Source organism: Buceros rhinoceros, unplaced genomic scaffold (genome assembly GCF_000710305.1).
Source record: "Buceros rhinoceros silvestris isolate BGI_N320 unplaced genomic scaffold, ASM71030v1 scaffold46921, whole genome shotgun sequence".
Lineage (NCBI taxonomy): Eukaryota > Metazoa > Chordata > Aves > Bucerotiformes > Bucerotidae > Buceros > Buceros rhinoceros.
Genome location: NW_010395713.1, coordinates 19,685 through 44,467, shown reverse-complemented (window position 1 = coordinate 44,467; position 24,783 = coordinate 19,685). Strand labels below are relative to the sequence as shown.

The 24,783-nt window shown below is 43.8% G+C and overlaps 2 protein-coding genes across 2 annotated transcripts in view; one reads left to right on the top strand and one right to left on the bottom strand.

The window, feature by feature from the left end:
* The window catches only part of TM6SF1 (transmembrane 6 superfamily member 1), a gene marked incomplete at its 5' end in the record, with an annotated part of 18,108 nt that extends 11,167 nt beyond the window's left edge, over positions 1-6,941 (top strand). Inside the window, 2 exons of the mRNA XM_010145621.1 lie at positions 1,068-1,187; positions 6,669-6,941. Of these exons, the coding sequence (XP_010143923.1) occupies positions 1,068-1,187; positions 6,669-6,860 (312 nt within the window). The remainder of the gene's footprint in view (positions 1-1,067; positions 1,188-6,668) is intronic.
* Positions 6,942-8,517: 1,576 nt separating this feature from the next.
* On the bottom strand, positions 8,518-22,568 carry LOC104501754 (hepatoma-derived growth factor-related protein 3; the record flags this gene model as incomplete). The annotated part of the gene is made up of 5 exons (XM_010145620.1): positions 8,518-9,632; positions 15,923-16,069; positions 17,644-17,802; positions 19,081-19,219; positions 22,492-22,568. Coding segments are annotated over 5 exons (528 nt in total), but the record flags the coding sequence as incomplete, so codon positions are not given.
* Positions 22,569-24,783: the final 2,215 nt, after the last annotated feature.

Here is a 24,783-nt window from a genome sequence, read left to right as displayed (position 1 = left end):
ACCCCGGCGGTTTATAAATTAAACTGCAGGAGCCGTATATAAAAGATCCTGCTGCCTATCCTAAGCTTCAGGTAAATCATTGACTGTGGAGCATAGAAATGATTTGTTAACTGGCACAAAGACAAGGCCATGGGTTTCACAGATGACGGGATCAAGAAGGGAAGTATTTGTTCATGGCAAGTTAAACAGTATTTCAATTTTTCTACTACAGCCGTTACAGGGTACCAGCACTCCATTGTGACAAACTTTACCTAGATTCAGAGCAGTAACCTACGGTTACACATCCTGATGACTCAGGCTTCTTTTAATATAGTCCATTAAACAGATCTACATGCTTTTTGTCATCATTCCCCTTCCTCAGAAGGGCAAAGCAGACGTTCAGCCTGGAATAATGGAGCAAAAAGGGTATAGTAGGACTAGATTTCTGAAGCTAATGCTACGCTTCTGCCACCAGTGACATGCTCCTTAAAACATGACACTTTTTACAAACCCTACTTAGACGAGCATTGCAGGGGGGGAAGTGGGCTTTAGTTTTGTAGTATTTGCAAGGTTGTCACTTTTGCAACCCTGGCTGCTGCATGGGGCAGGGCCTGAAGGGGCCAGAAGATTCAGGAGAGGCAACGAGCAGAAGCCAAGTTTCTCTGCTGGACCTGTTCTTTCTGGGAAAGGGGGTGCTCGGGTGCATCTCATACCTCCCAAGTGAAAGTGCAGTGGGGCTTGAAAAACAGACACCCACGTTGTGTTGGCCACCAAGTTAGGTCAAGTCATGCTTATTAGCATGATCTCAAGATGGCAAGGGGTAGGGAAACATGTCCTGGGATGGAGCAGCTTTGGATGGGGCAAAGAGACCATCAGTAGTGGCTGGAGGCCTCAGGGTAGCTTGATTCAGTCAACAGCATCCAGGTGTGAAATTTTTCTCAAGGAAGTTACAGCTGCAAAAAAGCCTGGGAATCATAGGTGCCAGGAGTGGTGTTCTGACTAGTCCCAACTCCTCAGTCAGCGGCTGGCTAATTATTAAATGCACCTCTCACACTGTAAAACAACTAATATTTCTGTTTAAAATGCAGATGCTGGCATACATGTTCTACTCTGTGCCATACTGTGTGATTGCCCTGTATGGCCTGCTGGTGCCTGGTTGTTCCTGGATGCCTGATATAACCCTTGTACATGCTGGAGGACTAGCTCAGGTATTTCTTTGTAAAGTGTTCCCTCTTGAATTGCAGGTTACTAAGTAGAGACCTATGGAATAAATAAGGGGCCCAGGGCTTGATCTTCCCATGCAGGTTTTATGCCATTGTAACTCTGATCACCTCCTGCACCTGCAAAATCTGATTTAAGGGAGTGGAGAGTTAAATCTATTACGTGGTAGCATTGACTGCGTTCTGATTTAGAACACTTCTCTCCTTCTGGAGAGTTTTTTACTGGGCTCATTTAAAAACTTACTAAGCACCAGGCACTCTTTAGCCAAGACCATGAAGGATGCCTGTCTTAAAGCGCTAACACTCAACCTTGTGGAAAAACCCCAAACAGCAAAACACTACAGCGAATTGATTCCTAACGTGTGTTGGCCAGCTAGATAGTTTGAAAAATAGAAAAAGTACCTACTAGTCACACAGAACGGACAGTATCAGCTGATGTCGATGCAACACTGGGAAGCTCCTGGGCCACAAACCACAGTAACAGTGGACACGCTTGTGTTGCCAGCAGCAGACCAATGATCATACTTGACTCATTCTGTTCCGATTCTCGTAAACAAACACTGCAGTTAATTACTAGATGATGCTGACACTTGCAAGACACACAAATAAAAAAAAAATCAACAGGAACTAGGAAATGGCTTCTCATGCCATACAGATGAGCATTGAACAGCTGAGGCAGAGGGACAATTGATTTGTACTATACGTAGGAAACAAAATGTGCTCTGAGCATCCAGACAGTGCGGAAACACACACTTAATCCCACAACACTAACGAGCACATAGGGACATGGCAAGAAGTGTAATTCGAGCACTACTACGAGACAAACAGACCAACACTTTGTTCCTCCGGCCAGAGATAATCATGGATACAAACCACAATCCATCTTAACTGCCCAGCAAGGATGGAGGGAGAGACATTTTATTTTCTCCTTGTGAGCAATGACTTCTTTCCTAAAGTTTATAGATAATCCTGAATTACCAAATTATATCAGAACAGAACCCGACAATCGTATTAATGAGGAGATGCTCAAAAGGTATCATAAATATTACAGAACTGTGCGCAGCCCAAATCTAATCTAAAAAAGCACAAGCCAGCGTCAGGAACCTCTCTCTGCTGACAGATTACCCAGGTTTCATGAATTCCCCAGAGAGTCAGGAAAGAAACTGCTCCTTCAAAGGCTATTTAGCACAAGGAAAAGCCAACCAGAAGTCAGTGCACTGACTATCACCATCTTGCGAAGTTACAAAAAAGCTCAGCCTCCCAGGTGGGAGGTGGGCTGTTCTGGTTGGTTTGCTGGGGTTTGTTTTGGAGGTGGCTTTTTTCTTTTAAATCTTTCCCATAACAAACATTCTTTTTTCCCCCCCTCAATGGCCCTTTGTACCTTTTATCTGTATGATTAGTACACACAACATTTGTTGCTGAAGTCTAAACCCCCTCTGCTGTCCCTTGTGGGTGGCTTCAGGATAATGCCAATTTACACATTAGATAAGAGGAAAAGCTACTGGTAACCCAAAGCTAACACTCAAAATTTCCCATTTAACTCTTTAAAGCTTGTCCTAGGCACAGGCAAAACCTAACGGATTAAGAGAACTGTATGTTGCTACACACTCCCCACATTTTATCCTGATTCAAAAAAACATTTAAGTTTGGGAATTTTTTTTTATAATAGTTTTTACTTTGATGCACTTCAGTCATCTCACAACTGAATACGATTTAATTGATTTGCCTTGGTGAACTGTGAGCAATCTGGGACAAAAAGGTGTGCAACAACAAACTGAAAACTCCCATGTGGTTTTTGGTTTTAGTCATTTTGAGGCACAGAGCACACTTCCAGGTTTGTTTACTGTTTTCAAGTTAACACACTGTAACTGACAATAAAACATATGTAGTTACTGAAACACATTTTGCTTTCTACTACACACCAAGGTCCAATAAAGGTAAATACCTAACCACAGAAAGAGTGGGCATTGCTCCCTGGGAACGATGACTCTTCCCACGGATGGGAAATGTGGAGAGTTCAATTATTTCTATCATGGTCAAGTATGTACTTCTTAAAAAAAGAAGTCTCAAAATACCACGGGGCATTTAAATGAAGAACCCCTAGAAGTCTCTTGCCTTTCACACACAGAGTGAAACATTTACTGTTTTTCCAGAATTACATGTAGCCCTCAGCTTGAATTATTCCGTTACTAAGACTCCAAAACCAGTTTGTGACCCTTATTTGACTTCCTGAAGCTGCGGGAAGAGCTCTTTAAAAGTCACACAGCTAAAGTACCAGGAGCTTTGATTATACAAAAGGGTTGGAATAGCCTCTGGACTTGATTAAATTGCTATTTCCCTACGCACGTGAACCACACGAGGAGGAATGAAGAGCTGTAGCCCTGCTATCCAAAACCATTTGGTCTCACCAACTCTCCACAGCCCCCTTCCTTATCCTCTGAGATGTGGAAAGTTTTTCTCTACTCCATCTAAGTGTTTGTCTTAATCCTGCAACTTTTGGTGGCTAGTTTCTGCAGTTCCTCTTGTCTGCATGAGGACCCAAACCCAATGAACCTCTCCGTCTAGGTTACTCGCTCTCCACTCTATTTGATGGCTTTCCTTACACTCATATGACCTGGTCCCAACCCCTCCAAAATAAGTTAAAGAGTCTTTGTCTCATTTTAGTCAGTTTTAGAATGAAGGCACAGAGTGAAGAACTCCTACCCTTTTTCCAGGCCCTTCTCTGTCCCTAGCTAGAGGGCTTTCTTGACTGCAGGGTAAGAAACACTCAAAGTATTGCCTATGATTAGGCTACAGGCAAAAAATACTGTACAAAAAATCCAAACCCAAACTATTTCTTACAGTCAAGAAGCCTAATGAGTAGCAGGCATAGGTGAACTGCAGCTGTCCAGTTGAGCAGTGCCACATCCAGCACCAGGCAGCTTCCCGTTGCTGTGGGACAGCCGATCAGCAGACTGGCCATGGTTCCCGGAGGCTGTACGTTAAACAGCTAAGGCTACCTTAGAAGATTATCTGCAGCATCTCATTAGATTGATTTCTCAGCCAAGGTTTAGGGGGTTGATGCTCCACCTAGAGAGGGTTCAGTAGCAGAAAGCACCAAGGAATGGCTCATTTGCTGAGAGGACCTGATCACGGTGAGGTAACATAGGAGACTCGAGGATGCTCGCACTGACTGCGGTGCCAGCCTACTGCACAACAGGCACAGAGAGCTGCAGTAACCATCAGCTCTTCTCTTATGGCTGAGATTATGGATTTGGTGCAAGGCTGCCCAGCACTCGAAAGAAGAGCAGGTCCGGGCTACTGGTGAGTGAGAGATCTGCTTTTAAGACACACTCCCAGGCCCAAGGGAGGGGTAAAAAAGAAAAAAAGAGGGGAAAGGAAAATAAAAGCTGAAGCAGAATATGGTCATGGAAAGAAAACACATGAGATTAAAAGACGTAACACAATTTCCACAGAGGCAAATCAAATTAGAAGAAAAAGTGACTTTAACAGACCTAAATATCCTCCCTGGTAATGAAAGGAAAGAGCAATGTGTTATATCGAAAAACAAGTCTAATAAACAGTAACTTCATTATATGGCGCATCATTAGCTAGTAAAAATCTTCGTGGACTACAAATAGAACAAAATGTTTCTGCTTTTTCTTTTCATAATGCTCACTAGTGTGCCACAACTCTTGTAGGAGACAAGACCACACAACAAGGCTTAGATCTTCAGAGGCATCTAGGAGGCTGTGGGAGTTCTGGGTCTCTCAGAAGCAGCCCATTACAGCTCTTTCTGACAAGACATACTATGAATTTATTAGGAATTTACTCTCAGCTTCCTGGGATGCACAGCTAGTCACTCCTGGACACAGGTGGCCCTTGAGCTCCACAAAGGGGTACATAGCTTAGCAAGCTGCTGACTCCCAGAAAAGGCTCAAAAGCACTACCAGGAGGATGTTAGCATCTAGGTGAAGATCAAACAGACCCGAACCTCCTACCTGAAGCCTGATGGTGGCTGGTGAGCTGCTTGGGAATCTGCTGCCTCGTAACAGGAGGGCTTGGCTGCTGAGCACTAGTGCTGAGACGGCTCCCAAGGGCAGCAGGAGCTAAGCAAGACCACTCGGGTAGCAAAGGCAGCTCCTGCCTGAGACAGGTGAGAACAGGCTGCAAGAGACAGGCTGAGTTATGAGGCTGATACAGAAAGGCTGCTGATGGAGTGCCCCTGAACATCTGTTTGCTGTGTAATAGCTATTTACAGACCCGCGCTAAGTGGCACTCTGCTGAAGAGCGTTTGCTTTTGATTTCTCTGATTACTGCGTTTCCTGACTGAGGTTTGCTACATCAGCCCTCCCTGCTCAGTGGAGCGGTTAGAATCACCTGAAAACCAATTTCCTTTTCTGTTTTGATGTATGGGCTCAGCCTAACCTTTTGCTAGAGGGGGTGTGTTAGAACACCTGTGCTACCTGTGTTTCACTCGCTACGTCGCTAACTGTGCTGTGTTCTGTAACTCCTGCTGCAGCCAGAGCAGGGGCCGTCATCTGCCCATAGCATACTCCTCTGCCTTACTAAAATCCTGGTGTTCCTTTCTCCCGCTCTGCTTAAGATCAAATTGATGTTTATGTTCTCCGATCTCCTCCGCTGCTAGCTAACTAGATAGTAAAAAAAAAAAAAAATTGGACACACGATAGTTAATGTGAAGGAGCTGTGGCTTGAAATAGCAGGTACCAGATGGAGACAAAAGACAGTGACTGTCCTGACGCTTCTATCTTTATCAACGTTTATTTATGCTAAAAATATGTTTCAGCCCAGCAAGCTTGTCTGCATATAACCTTCACTGTAAACTTAACCTAGACTTCAGAACCACCCCAACCCAAAAGCCAAATATTGCAGATGTCTTCTGCAATCACTGGGAGTTCTGGGATCAGAACCGGGAAGACTGCATTTAACATTAAAGAAAAAACCCAAGCCAGAACTAACATAGCTTCCAAGGTCTTACTTTCTAACTTTATCTGATGTGAGTCTGCTTCCCCTGGATGCCCTACCCAGCACTTGCAGGAGGGCGGGCGCCATCCTACCCCTACAGCTGGGCTGAGGCTGAGGCGTGCAGATCTCTGCGGTGATGCTCGCCTCAGCGGCCATTTGCCTGGGGGAGGATCGTGGCCCCTGTGGCTTGTGTAATCACCTCTAAGCCAAGGGTGAAATCCTATTCCTGATGTGAAGATCAGTGCACCACGTGCATAAAATAATCCTCTGACCCTACCACTGATGGTTCCATTTATCCTATCCTCATGCCAGGACAGCAATGATCTCGGTTTAGACTGTACTTTTATACCACTGGGCAATAGTATGATGGATAATTCTGGAATAAAAGGGCTGCTTGGAAAATGTCACTGGAGATGCACACTTTTGCATGCAGATTATGCTGTCTTTCCAAAATATACATCACCTTTTCCTTTTTTTAATATATATGTTATATACACACCACAGGCTCAGTTTTCCCATATCGGTGCTTCTCTCCATGCTCGAACTCCTTACATCTACCGAGTCCCTGAAGAAGCAAAACAGTTTTTCCTGATATTGAACATAATGTATGGGATCCTTCCCCAGCTGTTGGCTTACAGGTGTGTCAACAAGCCAGAGTTTTTTATGAAAACAAAACAAGAAGAAAAACCAGAATAGCCCAACTGTTTTCACCTCTTCTTTTTGTCTCTGTACATAACTGGGTCGGGATGTACCTGAACTGCTCAAATGGAACCCAAACGAAGCGTGTAAGATGTGTAAAATGGCACAATTGTGTAAAGTTGCACGGTCTGATTTATCTATCTTACTCAAAAAGGGAAAATAAAGATGACTGCCTTCAGCACCACTTCTCACCACTCTGACTTTGCGCTGCAGTGGAGTCGTTAGCTCACGTCGCTATTTTTAAGTAATCTGCTTTGACGGTTTTAGAAATACTGCATGAAGTTAAATAATAATAATGATGTCAGTGTGTGGCCTCCGACACTGGAGAACGGCAGTGCTGGCAGCCCTGGTACACAGCCACTGCAGAATGTGAAGGTCGACATTTTCAAGTGTGAAAAATTGACATACGTAACTCTGTCACATGCACATGTTTTATTTGTCGAAAAGGATGTCTGGTGGGTCAGCCGTGTTAAAAATCCCAAGAAATCTTGCAGAAGCAATCAGCTCTTACGGTAAGACTCCACACAGGATAAGCAAATTATAGGGTTTTGTCAATTCTTTTAAGGATTCCCTTCGGCTTTAAGGATTGCTCCTCTGCTTGTGGTTAGGCGGGTGCGTACGAGCACTTCTGGACCGGGCGCGGCGGGCTCAGCACCGTGAACGGTCAGCCCTGACAGCGCAGCGTGCGCGTCCAGAGCGGAGGGCTTGGGGCCCTGGTCTTCGCTGCAGCTACTGTGGCTAATGCTGTTGGGTCATTAACGAGTACCGGCAAAATGCAGCGACCTCGGTCTGCGCAGTTTATGTTTCTCTTTGCAATTACGGCTATTCCTGTGCTTCTAAAAGCAGAACACTCGGTGCTGTTCCCACAGATGAAATTAGCTGGAAGATTTTAACTGGAAACACGTTATTTTGGGGTGTTGACTTCTGGGTGTTTTGATTTAGAGAATTTTAATTTTCTTTTTAAACCTAATGAGGAACAAGAAGGCATCAGCTCATGCACATGCGTGTTGCACCCTGCACAAGGGGACTCTCAGAGCTGCCAGAAATTCACGCTTTAGCCCTCTCCTGTTGAACACCGAGGTGTAGCTCGTTCACAGCAGTGCTCAGAAGAGAGAACGCGTGGTTTATCCCTCCAGCCAGAGGGGCAGGCCCGAAATAGCCACAGCACAGCTCAGTCAATGCTTCTTGGCAAAAAGGAGCTTAGTACTAATTTCCTCCCGCGCCCGCCTCCCTGGCGTGGGCTCCGTCCGTGTGCGCTAGGACTGGGGATAGCTCCATCCCAGAACATCCTCCCACAGAAAGAAACCCGAGCGGATGGGCTGCAGTGGGACACGCTGGCTCACAAACCGGTACTGGAGCCTCCGCTGTTACTTCTGATGGTTTTAAAGAAATTTTGAATACATTCAAGGTGAATTTAATAACCTCCTGTTATCCAGAAAAGGCAAAGTACAGAAAAAATAAAGATCTCACCTGCACTTGTATCTATTATGGTCAACTCATGTTAACAGAATGTTTTGCTTTAATACTTGACTTACATTAATACCTCACATTATTACACGTATGAAGCCAAATATGACGCTAACTTAGTTGCTTACAACCTCAAACCTTACTCCCAATACACATTCCAATAAATTTATTCTGTAAAAACAATACATTTTTTTGTTTTCTTTTTGTTTTCTTTTTTGTTTTTTTGTTGTGGTTTTTTTTAGTTTTTTACAGTAAACTCATCAACTACAAACCTTGAATACGCAAAAGATGTTCCAAGGACAAGCATAACAAGGATTGATAAAACCAGACTAAATATGTTTTCACAATAAAAGCTGGCATAAAAATAAATAAAAATCTCTATTATCACAATAGCAACAATAATGTACACAGAATAATGGATTTGGAATGCTTACTTACTAGTCTAGTTCTATTTCCAAAAGGAAAAAAAAAAAAAAGCCAGATGACAGCATCCTTTTTTAAGCCTTTCGCTATTTAAAATCGATGTTTTCTTTTGGTTTCCCATAGGGTTCTATATCACAGTAAGCTTAAAAATGGAAAGCATCCAAATGAATGATTTCAAATCGTGTTGGCATTGGAAAAAATTCTTGTATTAATCTAAAGAAACACAAAAAGACTTTCACTAACTCCACATATAGGAACTAAGTCAGATAGTGTACATTACATCATGATTTTGAGAAGTATTAAGAGTATAACTAGCTAGGTACTTCTAATAAGGAAAGGTATTTTATTACATTATTGAACTTGTGGTGATCTCAACTGAAGAAGAATTTTTCTTTTATGTTGTAAACTGATCAAAAATCAAGAGAGGATGGAGATAGGGAAGTTTAAAATCATGTTTGTACGTGGAAGATATTGTAGTATCGTGTGGAGGGGACTCACTGCTAAGATTTACTTGTTTTTAAAAAAATGCTGATTTAGGAGGATATAATTTGTAGTTACACCTTTTCTCTCTAGAAAAGGGATCTAAAACATGTTCAAGTATGCGATATCTTCATAAACCTCAGCCACTGGTAAAGGGCAACTTCATGCAACCAAATAATATGAAAATCAAAAAGTAACCCTTAGAAAAAAGGGTAAAATGTCATTTCTGCAAACACAACCGAGAGGAATGTGAATAATGTGCATACAAACTGGGATGCTCTTGATGGTACTAATGAACAGATGTGGTGACTCATATCAAATCCGAGAATATTAGACAACCAAACATGGAACCTTCTTGTGTTTTCCCTTAATATTCAGCAGTCATTATGTTGGTTAAGTCTGAAAGAGAGAGAGAGGAAAAAAATGTCACAGTTAATGTAAGAAAAAGCTTGTTGACAAACTCGATATAATTAATATCTTATTCCCCCACTTCAAAGTCACAGGGACAAGTAACCACCCGGTCTGTTCGAAATTTTTTTCTCGAGGAACCAGCTTATGTTACATTAACCAAACCTACCACTACAAAACATTAAAGAACACTGTTTAAAAGTAAACGATTTAGGGCTACATTCAAAGAAGCAGCTCCAGTCATGTATGTGGGCTGGATTTGTTTTCCCCGATCACTTAATGAAGAATCTTGTAGTACACTTCACACACAACCAAATCCTGCCTCCTTCCTCTGCTCCAAATCGCTGATACGCCTCGTGCCAAAGCTCTGGCGCAGGAGAGCACCCTCTTGTTCAACCAAATGAACACTTAGCAAGCAGAAGAAAGACAAACAGCTTTTGTAGCTAATGTATCCACATGTTGCTTCTTGAAAGGAAACAGTTCGGCTTGGAGTTCACTGCAAAGTGATGACAGAAAAGGAAGAAACTCCTACTTCACGACTGAGTCAAGGTCAGCTCTTGCTTCCACTGACATCAGTGGGAACAGGACCAGACTGTCCTCCTGTGATCATGGCAAGCGTCTCCAAGTCTCAGTTTGTTCATATTAAACAGATAGCAAAACTCACCTACAGGCACAGGGACACGCTACTCTTGTCTGGCAACACGATGACACGCAATGCTACACGACTACCTAACCCTGAGCCAGGCATCCCTTCTCCTTTGTAAAGAACTCAGCGCGTGAATGATTTCCACCCACACCCTGACAGACAAAGAAGCACAACACACAGTGATACGGAGGAATTAGTACTGTATTTGCTGTGATCATCCAAGAAAAAAATATATCAGCATCAAGGGGTAAGTGGGAGGGTACAGGTGAGATCCACTGAGGATGACAGAATCTTCATTTTACGCAAGATCTGGAGGAGAATATGGAGAGAAGACAGTTTAGCATCTCTGCACTAGCGGTTTGCTGCCTAAGCTCTCTGCCCCTCTGGGCCATCATATCTGCTGCGTGTGATGCCGTGGCTATGATGGACTATGCTTCTCTGTCCAAGAGGATAAGAGCATATGAGTGCCCCCTTAGCAGTCCGGGACGCCAGCCTGGCTGCTGCACCTCTGAACCAAGGGCAGTTTGTTCAGTGTGGTTCTTCTAGGACAAGGAGTCTGCAAACAGTAGGTAATGGAAATGTGCACTTTCTGTGTGGGAGGTCCTGCTACATCCTGACTCAGACACATGATAAGGGGTGCTTATAAAAGGCTCACACATGTGACAATGGCTTACAGGAACTGCCTGAGCCCCGCCTCCCCCCCAAAAGGTGTAACAACGCGCTGCTCATCCAGAGCCCTGCGCTTCCATTGGCCTCTCTGCTGTTTAAGAGACAAATTACAAATACAGGTGCTTTGGAGATGTGGCTTGGAGGGGTTCGCTGCCCTTTCTGTCCCTTCAGAGGAAAGAGCAGACACCCGTTAAAGCAACCACAAATTAGTCAGTCAAACTACGCCTCTGCTAAAGTTCTTAATGACAGCTGCTACCCAGCACAGATAGACAGGACGGGTGGTGGAACAGTTGGTCCCTGTGGTATCACTCCCAGATCCAGTAAGGAAAGCTGTCCTTTTGGAGTATGAAACCTTTGCACTTAACAATTCCCCTCTGGGCTAAGCCCCGGCGATTGGGTAAGCACCATTCTTACGTGGGGCGCTGGGAATAGCAATACTTCCACTCCCCAGTGTCTCACAGACATGTTCCTTGGGCCACAGTGTGGCACAGGAGGGACAACAAAGAGCCAGGTGTGTGAATCATCCTCTCATATACTCATAGTTTGCAGCACAGTCTCCCAGGATGACACACATTCTGTCTCCTAAGTGCAATCCTGGGTGCCCCAGAAGTCAGCGGTTCTCCCCAGATGCAGGCAGCCCCCAGGGCCCGTGGAGCTGCACGGGGACCTCAGCTCCTTCCCCGACCCAGGCAGCACCTGCCACCGGGCTCTCGCCGCAGCCGCTGAACAAGGATGTGGCAGAGCTAAGCAGCTTCCGTGGTCTCCATGGTTTCACGTTGCTTCAGAAACAGATCAACCCGCATCATCTTTGTTTGAACAAGTCTCTCAGCTTCCCTGTAACACAGGGTACAACGTGTGCCGCACTGACCAATGCTGCTGCACACAAAAGAAACAGCACAGAATCTGACTGATTCAAGTGAATTCAGTCATCAGTAAAATTGAAGGACAGAGAACACAAACAGCAGGGAATGACACTAAATTCAAAAATTGCCTCGTTTTCTTCTGGCACTGAAAATTCCTTCCTTAACACTGTCTGGCAACCGACTGCCATGCTGTAGTTTCAGCGCTGGTGGGTGGGCAGCAGGATTATTTACTTGCTCGGTACGATCATTGTTATTTCTTGTTGGTTTAGGGGTTCGGTGTACACAGAGATGCAAATAGTGTTTTCATCTATACCAGCTGCTTTAACCTCAACTTGCATCCAGACGTTTCTCCTGAGTTATGTCCCACTGCCCCAGTGCTGGGGGGCACTGTGTTCCTCTGGCCAGTTTGGCCGTAACACTTGTTTTTCACAGCAGTAACTGTAATTGTTGCTACCCCACAAGAACATCACAACAAAAAATATGTCCTGGACACAGGCTGTTTTAAGTATGTTCTCCCGATTGCAATAGTATCAGATGGCAGTAATTTTGGACCAGATTTTGATCCCCTTATTCATGCTGGCAAGCAGTCGCCTCCACAAATAGATCCACTGACTCCCATGTTAGTAACTAATTGTCAGCGTAAGTAAAAGATCACAGTCCTTTACCCCACTTTAACATTCGGTCTGTACCAGCAGCAAAAAAAAATGTATTTCAATTCCAACAAATCTACTATTTGCAAAGACTCAGTGAAATCATTCACCTCCTGAAAGGCAACCGTGTGCATCTGACACAAAGAGAATGCCTCACTTACCAACACAACGTCCGGACTGTCGCTAAAATAATGAACACCATGAGAAAAACTCGCCACACACCCTGAGTGCTGACCTTCACATTCAAACGCTCTCTAACAGGGCAGGGACTACAGCCAGCTTTCAAACCCCGTTACACGGGCATCCAGAGAGGGGAAGCAAAAAGCGACTTAGGTGTCAGTTCTAAAGATTCAGAGTTATGCCAGCCAAGAGCCAAACACACAACTCACTGGAGATTTAAATGTGGAATGTAAATCTGCTGCCACGAATTCACTGATTTATGAGCTAATTTTGTACCACAGAAAGTAAACAACGCAGAGCCAGGAATACCTTTCTGCTGGAATATTCTGTTCATGGGGTATTTCGAGATAGCCAAAGCAGTGCAGTATTTAACAGCAAAGGACCGTCATGGGGGAGGCTGTGCTTCCATGACTCTTGACTTGAGCAGACTCTGGGATGAGCTGTCTTAGCTAAGATATTATTAGTTAATTAATATTAGATAGTAAAACTCAGAGGTTCAGGCTTTGCATCTCTGTGAGGAAGGAATCAGCCAAAGAACAGCAGTGAGGGGAAAAGCTCAAGAAATAGCTAGTGGCAGGACACAGTTTCAAACTGTGGCTGAGTCTGCGGGAGCTCATGTCTCCTCTGGTGAGAGTGCCTGTAGTCCTCAAGAACAGCTGAGAAACTAAGGGATGGAGACAAGAAAAGAAAGCAGCCTCGTTAACCCCAGGGATAAAAAAGAAAAAATTAAAAAAAATTGCAAGTTGAGCCCTTGAAAAAATATCATAGCTTCGGAAGTACTTTTATTTGCTCCGGGTTTTGAGTCTTTAGGAAGCCATCACTTCACATTTTCAAGCTTTCCTCTTCCACCTGGAGGTTAGAAATTTCATTTAAAAATATAGGCGAAGATGCTCCTGCAATCATTTGACTTCAGCTGTTAACCCTTCGAGAAGATCCCTGTAATGCTGAAGGTAAGATTTGCTCTGATCTGAAGAGGGGAGCCGTGTCTTAGCTTGCAGTCCAGGCACTATAAAACATGATCACTACCTCATTATTACTGGTATTATTCAGAGGAAGGCTGCTTACTACGTCCTTTAGACAGCTCTTGCAGGAGCAGAGCTCTGCGAGGTGCCAAGCACAGGAGCCAAAGGCTCCCCGGGCTGTAGCCCGTGGCGAGCGCTTCTGTCCACCTGTCTGCCACAGCCCTTCTCCGCCTCCACTACCAGGCGGCTTCTAAGCAGCTGTCACATTGGCCCCAGCGAGGGAATGAAACTTGCCTATCAGAGATCGGGGCTCTGAAGCTGTTTTTCTTGTCTCTTTGCCTTCGTGGTACCTTTCTACAACTTATTTTGGAACAACCTCTTTTCTGGCGTGAGTCTCACGCAGCCCCCAGCACCCTGCCGCTGCGGGGAGGGCTGGGGGCGCTCCCCTGTGCATTGCGGTGTGCTCCTGGCGCCATCTCACGGCCAGACAAACGCCCCGAGCCTGCCTGGCCTGGCAGCAAGGCCAGCGCTGGGCGTGCAGCTCTTGAGCTGGTGAGGAGGAAGCCCATCTTCTTCAGACTTCGTTTGTTGGTCTAATGCTCTTCTCACAAGCTAAATGATTTTAAAGAGACCATTATCTCCTCTACGATGGTGCCTCAGCAGACCTAGACGTTCTTCTGAATTCATGCCTGTGAATAAGAGGACCATATTCCAGCTCTGCAGGCATGTGTTACGTCTTTTTTGAACTTCCTTTCTATAGAGGTTCAAGGGCATGGGCTGGAGGAGCTCAACACCTTCCAGCAGCCTTCCAGTCTGGGTGTCCAGCAGAACGTGGCTGCCGGACAGCCGGCCCTGAAACCCAGGAGGCCAATCTAGACACACGATCTGTGACTGGCTGTTTGACACCAACAGAAAAAAAAACCTGCTTACTCCTTCCCCCAGTGCCTTGTGTCTGGTGAGGCACACTTTCTAAAAAGACACCCGGTCTAGCTTTGAGGATGCCAGGAGATGGAGTGTCCCCTCCTGGTCCTAAAAGAGAATTGCACTACTGACAAAATTTCAAAAGGAACACTGAAGAGGATTTACACGTGAAATGATGATTCTGCAGCAGAAATGCCCAAGGTGAAATATCTGGATCAGGATACTATCAGTGCTTTTATCTCAAGCTGGCCTTAAAATTATCTCTCCATCTCTCTTTAGTACATGCTGCTAAAACTCCACCTTTCCCATAATGCTAAAAGCATCCAAGATGTAGTCAAAGACTGGCCGTTCAAGCGTGAGGTCACGTGTGAGTATGGGGGTTGCTGAAGTCAGCGCGGAGCCAACTCCTCACGTGGGTATGACAGCGCTGACTGTGACTGTTTCTGTGGAGTTGTCCTGGTTGTGTTTTGTGTGAAAGGGCTGAGGCTGAGCCTGCAGCTGGGCACTAACGTACCTCAGCAGGGTCAGACGAGAGCCTGTGCGGGCGGCTTCCCCTCGCACCGGGGGATGCATGTCATTCAGCTGCTCCTGTGACAGGCCAGCCTGGCTGCTGGCCGTGGGGCAGTGCCTTGGCACGGGAACCGCACAGGAACTGGTTCTGAGCAAGAGGGCTGCAAGTGCTAGAGCGGAGGGGGTTGTGCTGCTCCAAAGGCTCAGAAACGGTAGTGGGTCTTAAAGGTGGCTGATGACAACAAAGTCCCTTGCGAATTCCCCTGCTCAGCAGCCTGCCTTTCTGTTAGGGTCACAACAAAACAAACACACCACTGACACAAACACACAAGGAGATGGAATGAAGCTGCGCTGGAGCAGACTGTATATCCCCTCCTTGGAAGATCATAAGCCAAGCAGGATCTGCTATAAACCCCACAGTATGCAGAGTCTGTAATGCGCACGTGGACCCTCATGATCTCCAAAGAAGACAGTGGATTGCACAGATTTGAAACAAGTGTGATAGGACAAGCAGGCTCCTACTGCTTAGTGAGCCAAAGCGCATCACACAAACAGCCTGATTCTGCTCTCACATCAATTTTGCATCATTCCAGCTCACGGTTTTCAGTAGTTCCTCTCAGCTGACATCCACGTACGTGCTGGAACAGAAATAATGCTTATAGTATCCTTTCTCATTCAGTCCTTTCTCTAGAGAAAAATTTGTACTAGTGCAAGGACCAGTCCCAGGTTTCTGTTCTAAACACTTCCTGAGCACTGAAATACAAGATAAGAAGATCACCTGTGGTACGCACAGGTCACGGCAGTGCAACGCCTTCACCTCCAGCTCCAAAGCCCCTGTAGCAAACTGCATGGGAAGTGAATGAGATTAACAGAAGATTACCCCTTCACTGGTTTTCTGCAAATCTGAAGAAGTGTTTCTTGTGTCATTGCCTGCGTCCCCAGCATCAGAGCTGCTCTTATTTTCTTCCTCTTTGCAGTCCTTATCATCTTCATCTCCAGGAGATTTCCGTGACTGCTTGGAGGATTTCTAAAATGATCAACAACAAAGTCAAAAAATAAAACCTGAGCTTCAGTCACAGAGAGACACTTTTGAAATGTGTGTGGAATGCTGTCCGATTATGTGGTTCCCCGTTCAAGGTAGATATCGGGGAGGATATGTGGGGTGAAAAGTGTTTTTCAGGTGACGTAGCTGGAGTGAACGAAGCAAAAGGAGAAATTCTGTGTTCAAGATAGGTTGGCGGCACGGCTGACTGTAAGACAGACACAGTCATAGGAAATGGGTATTAGTGCTGGGTCACCTGTAGGTTTTGTTAGTCAATGAAACAGATGGTGCCAGCTCGACAAAAGTTTTGATTAAACGCAGAGATGTAAAATGAGAGTAACATTAGTAGAGCTGCTTTCCATAATTTTTTTAGTGCTGTCAGCTTTAATATATTAACATTAAAGCCATGTGGAACCAACACGTCTTTTCAGCTCCCTTTATGTTATGCAGTTCTACAGTACGAAAGGATAAATTGTGGCATTAAGTCACCATTTTCCTAATCCTCTGTTTGTCCAGAGTCTTCTGGAAAGAACACGGTAGACCATGCCCGAATTTCTAATGTAAAACACACAAAGGTGCTAAAATGACTTAATACAATTTTTTCAGTGAATGAACCGTGAAAATTCTTGTTCTCCCTCAAAATGAGCCTGGATCAGGTTGTTTACTTGCTTCTTCTCATTTCATTTAGTTTTACTTTCCGAGAGGAATAGCATGAATGTGAATGAACATTGACTCCGCCACACTTTCCACAACTTTTTAAGCAAAGTACAGACCTGGAGGCACACACAGAATTGGAGGAAGTGACTGTAACATTGCTCCCTTTCACCCAGGTGACAAGTGAGAAGTCTATCTGAACCCAAAGTTGTCACCAGGCGGGTGATTATGTTCACCAGCCATTATGAGGCAGTCTGAGACACGTTACTCGTAGCTTCCTCATCTGTGCTGATGCTTAGATATTAATAGGGCAGGTTGCTACCACAATGCAGGTCTTATCAAATTGAGTGCCCTAGTCCCTGCTTAATGAATGAGTTCTTCCTCCCTCCCATTCTATATCCTGTACTCGAGTATTTTACACTCAGCTACAACAAGAGTAGCTGAGCACACCTGACCCTACTGTATCTGTTAGTGTGCCATCTGGGGCACTCGCACGGGAGATGGGAGAGGGAAGCTTGGATTCCCCTGGACAGGAACCAGACCTGAACTCACGTCTCCCAGGAGGCACACTCCTACAGCTTTTTTCCCTCTTCACAGGGAAATACCTATCTAAGATGACCAAACCTATCAATCCATCTTTGCATGGATTTTTTTTAGTAGCCCTTCTGAACTCCTTCCCATACTTCCTTCTCAAAGTGCGGACACTAGAACAGGACAGAGTATTTCAACCCCTGTCTCACTGAGGCTGTCCCCAAAAGCTAGAGCACTTCCCTTTGCCTGTTTGAACACCATTGTTATGGTACTGGAATCAAAATGCTAAGGAAGGAAGAACAGATTGCCATGAGGTGGACAGTATTCTAATTATAAATGCACATGGGTAACATTGGAAAAACTCAGAAGATAACCTTTGAAGTGTAGGATTTTTTCCGTTTTGAGCCTGCTTTTTCATTCTTTCTTTTTCCTTTTCCATCCTCTTCTACCCGATCACCTTCCTCCTCACTGCTGGCATCTGCTGTATTTCCTCCTTCTCCTTCAGTTTCTGATGAGCTCTGTTGCTGAATTGCCTTTATAGTAACAGGAAGAATAACAATAATATAATAAATAACAAAAACATCTCTAAGATCTATTGTTCTCTATTGAAGATAGAAATACTGGTAACAGACAGCTTACATTTTAATCGCTATAGTCAGGAAAAGCTCAGGTTATTCTCAATTATCAAGAAATAGGGCTGCAAAGGCAATTTTCTCAGCCACCATTTGAAAACAGTTATCAGATGCAAATTCTGGGGTACCATGTTCTGAAGGGTTTACCCAGAAACAGAAGATCTGATAACAAAAATGTGCTTGCCAGAGAACTAAGGGTTGCTTAGTGGAGACACCTGGCCTGTTCTGCTTTGGGCAAAACTACGGGAACTTTTAGACTTCAGCTGCAATAGGAGATGCGTATTCAGGACAGAAGACGGCTCTTACAGCCCCCCTCAGAGGGCAAGGTCTCTGTGTTAGGAAAAAGTAAACACTGACCAGAAGGCTGAGAGCTCTTTGACAGTTCATCTCCCACAAACTATTCACTAGATTTTTTTTAAATCCCCCAGTGCATGCAAAACATCTGTACAGCTGCAAATATGAAACAGGAACTGAGAGGGGCAGCAGCTTGTCTGCAGGTGGTCCACATCTCTGGATTGTGAGGTTTGGTGCTAATAATGTAATAGGTGTTTGCCTTCTTGTGGAGGTGATTTCTGTCTTCAAAGGACCACATTTTTTTAATTAGAAAAGTTCTTTGGTTTTATACAGCCCACCAGCTACTCTTCTCCTTCTCCAGCTTCACTTTTCACTCAGGACATCCAACAGGGAGAGCTGTTGTACAGCAGCTACTGTCTCACAACAGCAGCTTAAACGTCCACCCTGCCACCCCCTCCCCAACTTCGGCAGTGATGTCCTACATGTTATACATTACCAGTGTAAAAATCTAAAGTGCAGTGACCTTAAGGTCTGAACCTGATATAAAAATAAGCAAAAGAAAGAAGTCAGAAATTATTCGTGTTTATACTGCAGTAAATAGAACCTTCCATTTTTAATTCAACTAAATCTGCTGCAGAATTTTCCACTTTACCACCCCAGAATATCACAGAAAGCAAAGGGCTCTGCAGTATGATTGAAGTTCAGTTTGCCACAGAGTGCAAGATCACAATTATCTTTACACTACACGATTACAAAAGCTGTGAAACTTTCCAGCTCTGCCAAACCCAGGACCTTCCACATCACTCATACAATGTTTACACTGACAAGAAGTCTTCAAAAAGAAAACAAGAAAAATGAGGAGGAATAGAAGCGAAAGTCATGTACCTGATATCCAGTAAACTTTACTCCAGGGTTGTTTTCTATTTCCCACAGGCCTTCATTAAATCCTTTTCGCTTGTTCGACTTCCCAAACTTATCTTTATATTCTTTATATGGGAAAAGGTCTTTGGGCCCCAGGAACGCACTGCATTTTAACAAAGGTAACACTCAAAAAAGCACTCAAACTCCTCCTCTCAAAAAACCCCACATTAACAGTGCAAATGTTTTCCCTATTCTTCTGCTGATTCCATAACTTCTTTTTCAGTTTTATTTATTTGTTTGATTATTTACTTATTTATTTAACACACCAGCTTTGAGTCACTGCTCTGAGTCTGACTTAATGGACTGGCTCACCGTCCTGATGTTTGATGTTGCAAAATCATTCTGGGTCTCTCTAAAAACAACTAAAACGAGTCTCATTTATTATACTAACTACTGCTGGGAACTGGCACTTGAACAGTTTACGAAAGGGATTATATGATGTAATTGCCTGTGATAACGAGGGTCCAAACAAACCCAGAAAGGCCTAAAAATACCGTATGAGAAGTTAAAGCATGTAAGGAGTGCCTAGATCTCATGAGTCAAACCTACCCCTTGTAGAACAGGACAGAAAAAGCAGTGGCATTTATTATTATCTATACTGCCAGTAAGCCTGGGAGCTTTTTTCTTGGAATAAGCCCCCCACATGCTAGATTCTGTGCAAACACAATAAAAATGCTGTTTCCCAAAAATCTAATAATTTCATATAAGACAAGAAACAATGGGTGAATATAGGCAGATGAGTAATACAAGGAAACAATGAGACACACAGGGTGCTTGTGGCCAAATTTTTTTTAGAAAGCACAGCAAAGGAGAGATTTTGTGCTCTGCTGCTGTGTAAGTCAGCTATGCACTGGGCCAACTAATTTCAGGCACAAGCATCACAATGCAGGGAAAAATAACTTTAAAAAAAAAAGTGGAGATTTATCCTGCCTTTTCTACACATGTTACAGTAAAACTCTAAATTCTTATATAAAACTGAAGAAAGCACAATTTCCTTTTCATTGGGTATCTAGATCCAGTGTGTTTTCTTTGCTCTGTGTCATGGCACTGGGATGTCTAAACATTAGTTAAATTAAAAACAGTGAGCGGAAAAAAAAAAACGCCGAACCCAACCTTCATTCCCACATGGAAGATTCTGTGTCACCAATGACTGGAGCTGAGCAAGTCACAGCGTCCTTCACTGTCCTACTTTCCTGATGATCTTTGCAATTAACATTAACTCTATGGTCTCCATTACCACAGGATCGTGCAGCTCCACCATTTACAACACATTTATTCTCATAACATCACCGCGAGGTTGGGAAGTTGCCCTTTTCTGCAGATGGGATTGTGAGGCACAGAGATTTGCCCAAGGTCGGACACAAACTGATAGCAGCATACAGAGGACAACCCAACTCTCTTCAGTCTCAGTCTAATACCTTAATCACAGGATCATATTTCTTCCTTGCTGTAAGCATTATTTCAGATTAATGCCTGATTTATGCCCTGATTCTTCCAAGCATTTATGAATGTGCAAAGTTTCATTCACTTAAATCATCCCAGAGGCCGAGAAGTTTGCCAGTAGAGAGCCAACTGGTGGCTACAGGCATTAGATGACCCATCTCTGGGGAAAGAGCTTCCTTTTAACCACCCAGGAGACAGAATGGTATCCACACTCGGTGTTCGCATTGAGAACTATCTCAGTTGTATAATTAGGAAGCCAAGAATGCATTTCTACCTGAAAGCCAAACAGGGATTTCCAAACTAACAGAAGTCTCGTTAATGTTAAAGGCTACAACAGAGCAAGGGATCTGAATAAATTACCGTACCTATGCTGTTGCTAATACTGGGAGATGTCTCCTTGTTGCCAAAAATACACACAAATGTTCTAACACAAATAGCAAAGGAAACCTGCACGAAACTTACCATGAGCTACCTTCATTAGCTCAGCAGTAATGTGTGGAAATGTTTCTACAGCCTTTCATGCACAGTAAACACTGCAAAATTGTCTGCATCTTTGTCTGAAATACATTCATTGCCACTGGGAGAGTACAACAGTTTCCACTGCTCTGCCATAAAACTAAGGAGCTGCACTCTACGCTTCACTTTTAACAGTTATGCTTTTAAAATTATTAAGGTGTTAACGACAAACTGTTTTCCTGTTTCAGATGTTAGTCAGATCACAGGCTAACAAAGAGATTGGCAGTTTGGGATTTGATCATTTCAGAATAAAAGTGCTCAGGGTTTTTTCCTCAAATGTTTCTCAATAAAAATGTTTCCATTAAAAAAATTACATTTTGGTTTCCTATTTTAAAGCATTGTAAGTTTATTTGAACTTTATCCTTTTTAGATTACTTTGTGACAGTACTACTACAACACAGTATGTTGAAAAGTCACGTTGTTTCATTACAGCAGTAGGAAGAAATATTTTAACTGAAGTGAGGCTATTTTGATCTTTATTAAGCAGAAAATGCCTTTAAGGATTTTTAAAATAAATGTGATGTATGAGCTATGGGGCTTTTTATGGTTTGGAAAAATGATAACATTAAAAAATAAACAATACATTTTTAAGGAAGCTTTAAACCTCTAAAATTGAATTTAGAATGTCACCAGTATTTTGTGGGGGTTTTTCAGTTTTCCATTTTTTCAAGAATTATAGAAAACATGTTCCCTGCAAGTAGGGCTGGAAAAGTTTTTAAATGCAAACATTTCAAGCAAAATGGAAGCTGATTTTTTTTTTTTAACAAAGTCAGAGATAGTTTAAAAAAGATACATATACATTATATTTTTGAAACTCTGTAGCAATTACTACAAGACCTAACTTACCCTTTGTGTTCTGATTCCTTCCTTTCCCTATGAGCTCAGCCAGCTCAGTTCGTCTGTCACTTCTGAGAGCTCCCTCCTGCAATATCCCCAGCACAAATCTCACAGGAATGTGTGTATTTTAAAGCTCCGTGAGAACTGAACGAGACTCTAGGGTCTGCTTCCTTCCATTTTGCAAACTACCAAGTGAGTTCTCACACAGGACATGAACCCAAACGTGTCCGAATACAGCTGCCTGATCTCTGCTACTGTGTACATCTAAGTAAAAAATTTTTGCCCATGCACTTGAGTTCAGATGACCCTTTAATAAATTTATGCCAACACTTTTCTTTGTGGGAAACAAAGGCACTGGTTGTTACTATATGTAGACCATGGTATATCATCCATGCAGGAGCATTCCCACCTTCTCTCAGGTTTCACTTCCAAGCATTAATACAAATGGATTGGGCTTGTAGGACCTATCTCTAGGTTCCCAATGGCTTCAGTCAGGATTTGTTCCAACAAAATCAGTGGGGATGATGTTAGCTGCAGTGGAAGAAGACTTTTTCAAAGGAAAAGATCATGTTCACTTACGTTTCATGAGTCCCGAAAAAGAAGATGGGGTATTTATTTGCTGGTGGCTTCACAGCTCCTTCAGGGAGTTCATCAATCTGTGAGACAGAAATGGAAAAAGGATTATTCCCAAATGCAACATCTCTTGCCCAAGAATCCCTACCAAGCCATGGAAGTGCTAGTGCAGGTTATCTCGCAGCCCTGGGAGGTCCCACGGAGTGCTGGGGTGGGGGAGGGAAGACAGCTGCTGATTTTTCAGGCAGGCAGGTCATACAAAGTCAGCATATAACAGAAACACTACAGGGAGACAACAGAAGACCAAGGAGCAGACAAAAAGTTTTAATGATTTCATGGGCATTATAATACACGAAAGCAGTAAAATCAAGTCTGCTTAGTTTAAGTGTTAACTTCAGATGCCGTCTCATCAAAGGCACCGAAGCCCACCGGGTAATCCTGTCTGTCTCACAGCCACCTAAATAACTTCTGCAACAAATGGGGAACAGATGGTATCTCTGAGACTCTGCAGCCGGAAAAGTGGACAATGCTCCCCTCAGTGATTCCTGGAGGTGATGGAGGTACGCAGTGCTAAAACGCGTAACACAGGCCAGGGAGGAGGGCCGGGGACCCTCCTTCCCCTGCAGCATCTCAATAACTGGTTTTGGTCACCACTCCCCTCTGTACTCTATCTCCTCTTTCCCATTTTATCCCTGGCTCATATTTCTCAAGATACAGCTGCAGAGCAGCTAAGGGAGGATGGTGAGGCTGCTCTCCTGAGATACAGCCAGGACTGGGACACACCGCTCAGGCTGGGCAGTGCCTACAGCCCAGGCAGGAGGTTAGGCCCATGGCTTAGTCTTGTCCAAACCTGATTTTTCCATCTTCTGCAACAGAAATAACCGAGGCCAGGTGCCTACCCACATAAACCAGAAACACAACACAGCTTTAAGTAAGATCTAAGTGGCCGCCTTCACAGAAATGGCACTTCCGAGCATATGTGGGCATCTAAAAGAAAGTGTCCAGTGAACTCTCGGGCTAAGAGGGACCTATGAACCTAGGTGTCTATAGGGCCACACCTGAGAGCAGGTGAACAGCTTGTGGCCTGGGTCTTAGGCAACTCAATCTCAGCATAAGCATATTGATCCTGCCAAATGTCACTGGAACTGAGAGCAAAGTGCTGACATACTAATGCTATATGAAATCTGCTTCTCAGCAGAGCATGGGGATGGAACCTGCATGTTTTCACTCAGGAGGCCAGGCCCACATACGCTTTCCTTCTCTTTTCCTGCCAAAGAACCCTAAATACTGAATTATTGTTGATTAATAAACACCAGATTGTTTTCAAAGGATGTTCTCTCTCACTGTAAAGCATCTGCTGGCTATGTAGCTCTCAAAGGAGTACAAGCTTTAAAAGAATTCAAGTCCTTTTGGTCTTTCTGCAAGGACACCCGTTGGGGACAGAGAAACCAGAGCCACATGAGGAGCTGTAACACCACAGGATTCCTTTCTGCAAAAGAAAGGGATGCCTATCTTTTAGGTCTAAGAGGAGCATTCTCTGAAGCTACACCAAAATCAGGGTATATAAGCGCACTTCCAGACCATTCCCTGTCTCTTTTCTGTGGCACAACTCAGTGGTGTGGATGGTGGGGCTCTGGCATGCTGGGCCATTTGTCACCAGGCACTCACTACCCAGCACCTTCTGTAGGAGACAATCCATGATGGTCAGAGGTGTCACATGCCTTGTGGGCACAGCAATTACTCAACTTCTTTTACTTAACAAAGCTAATGAATTGATAAATAAAAGGATAATCTGTAATAGATTGAATGCACACAGAAGGAAGATACACACTGGCGGAAGATGGAAGTGTGCCTTCACTTTTAACTCAGCTGTGTGTAAGAAGAAGCTGAAATGACATGACAGGCTGCTCAGTGTCCTTTTCATCATCAGGAATACATAGAGGAAAGACTGCCAAAGATTTTTTTTGGAACTCATTATTTTCTGACATTAACTATTTGTTTTTAAGTAAGTGCCCATAATGCAGTTATTTGTTCACTAATTCATGATTGAAATACAGGTACTAGACTGTAACGGTAATAAAAAGACTGCAAAAAAAACCCACTGCAACTCATTTTACAAACTGATAGCAAGTCAGGGAGAGGGTATATCACACTCTGTCAGATATTTCATGCCTCCTTAAAGATGGAATATCTACACAACAGACCAAAAAAGGCTGTGCTGGCAGATTACCAAGTACAGGGGAAAACCACCTCAACTGTCTGGACGCCACAGCCATCTTCCTCTTTATTACAAGAAGG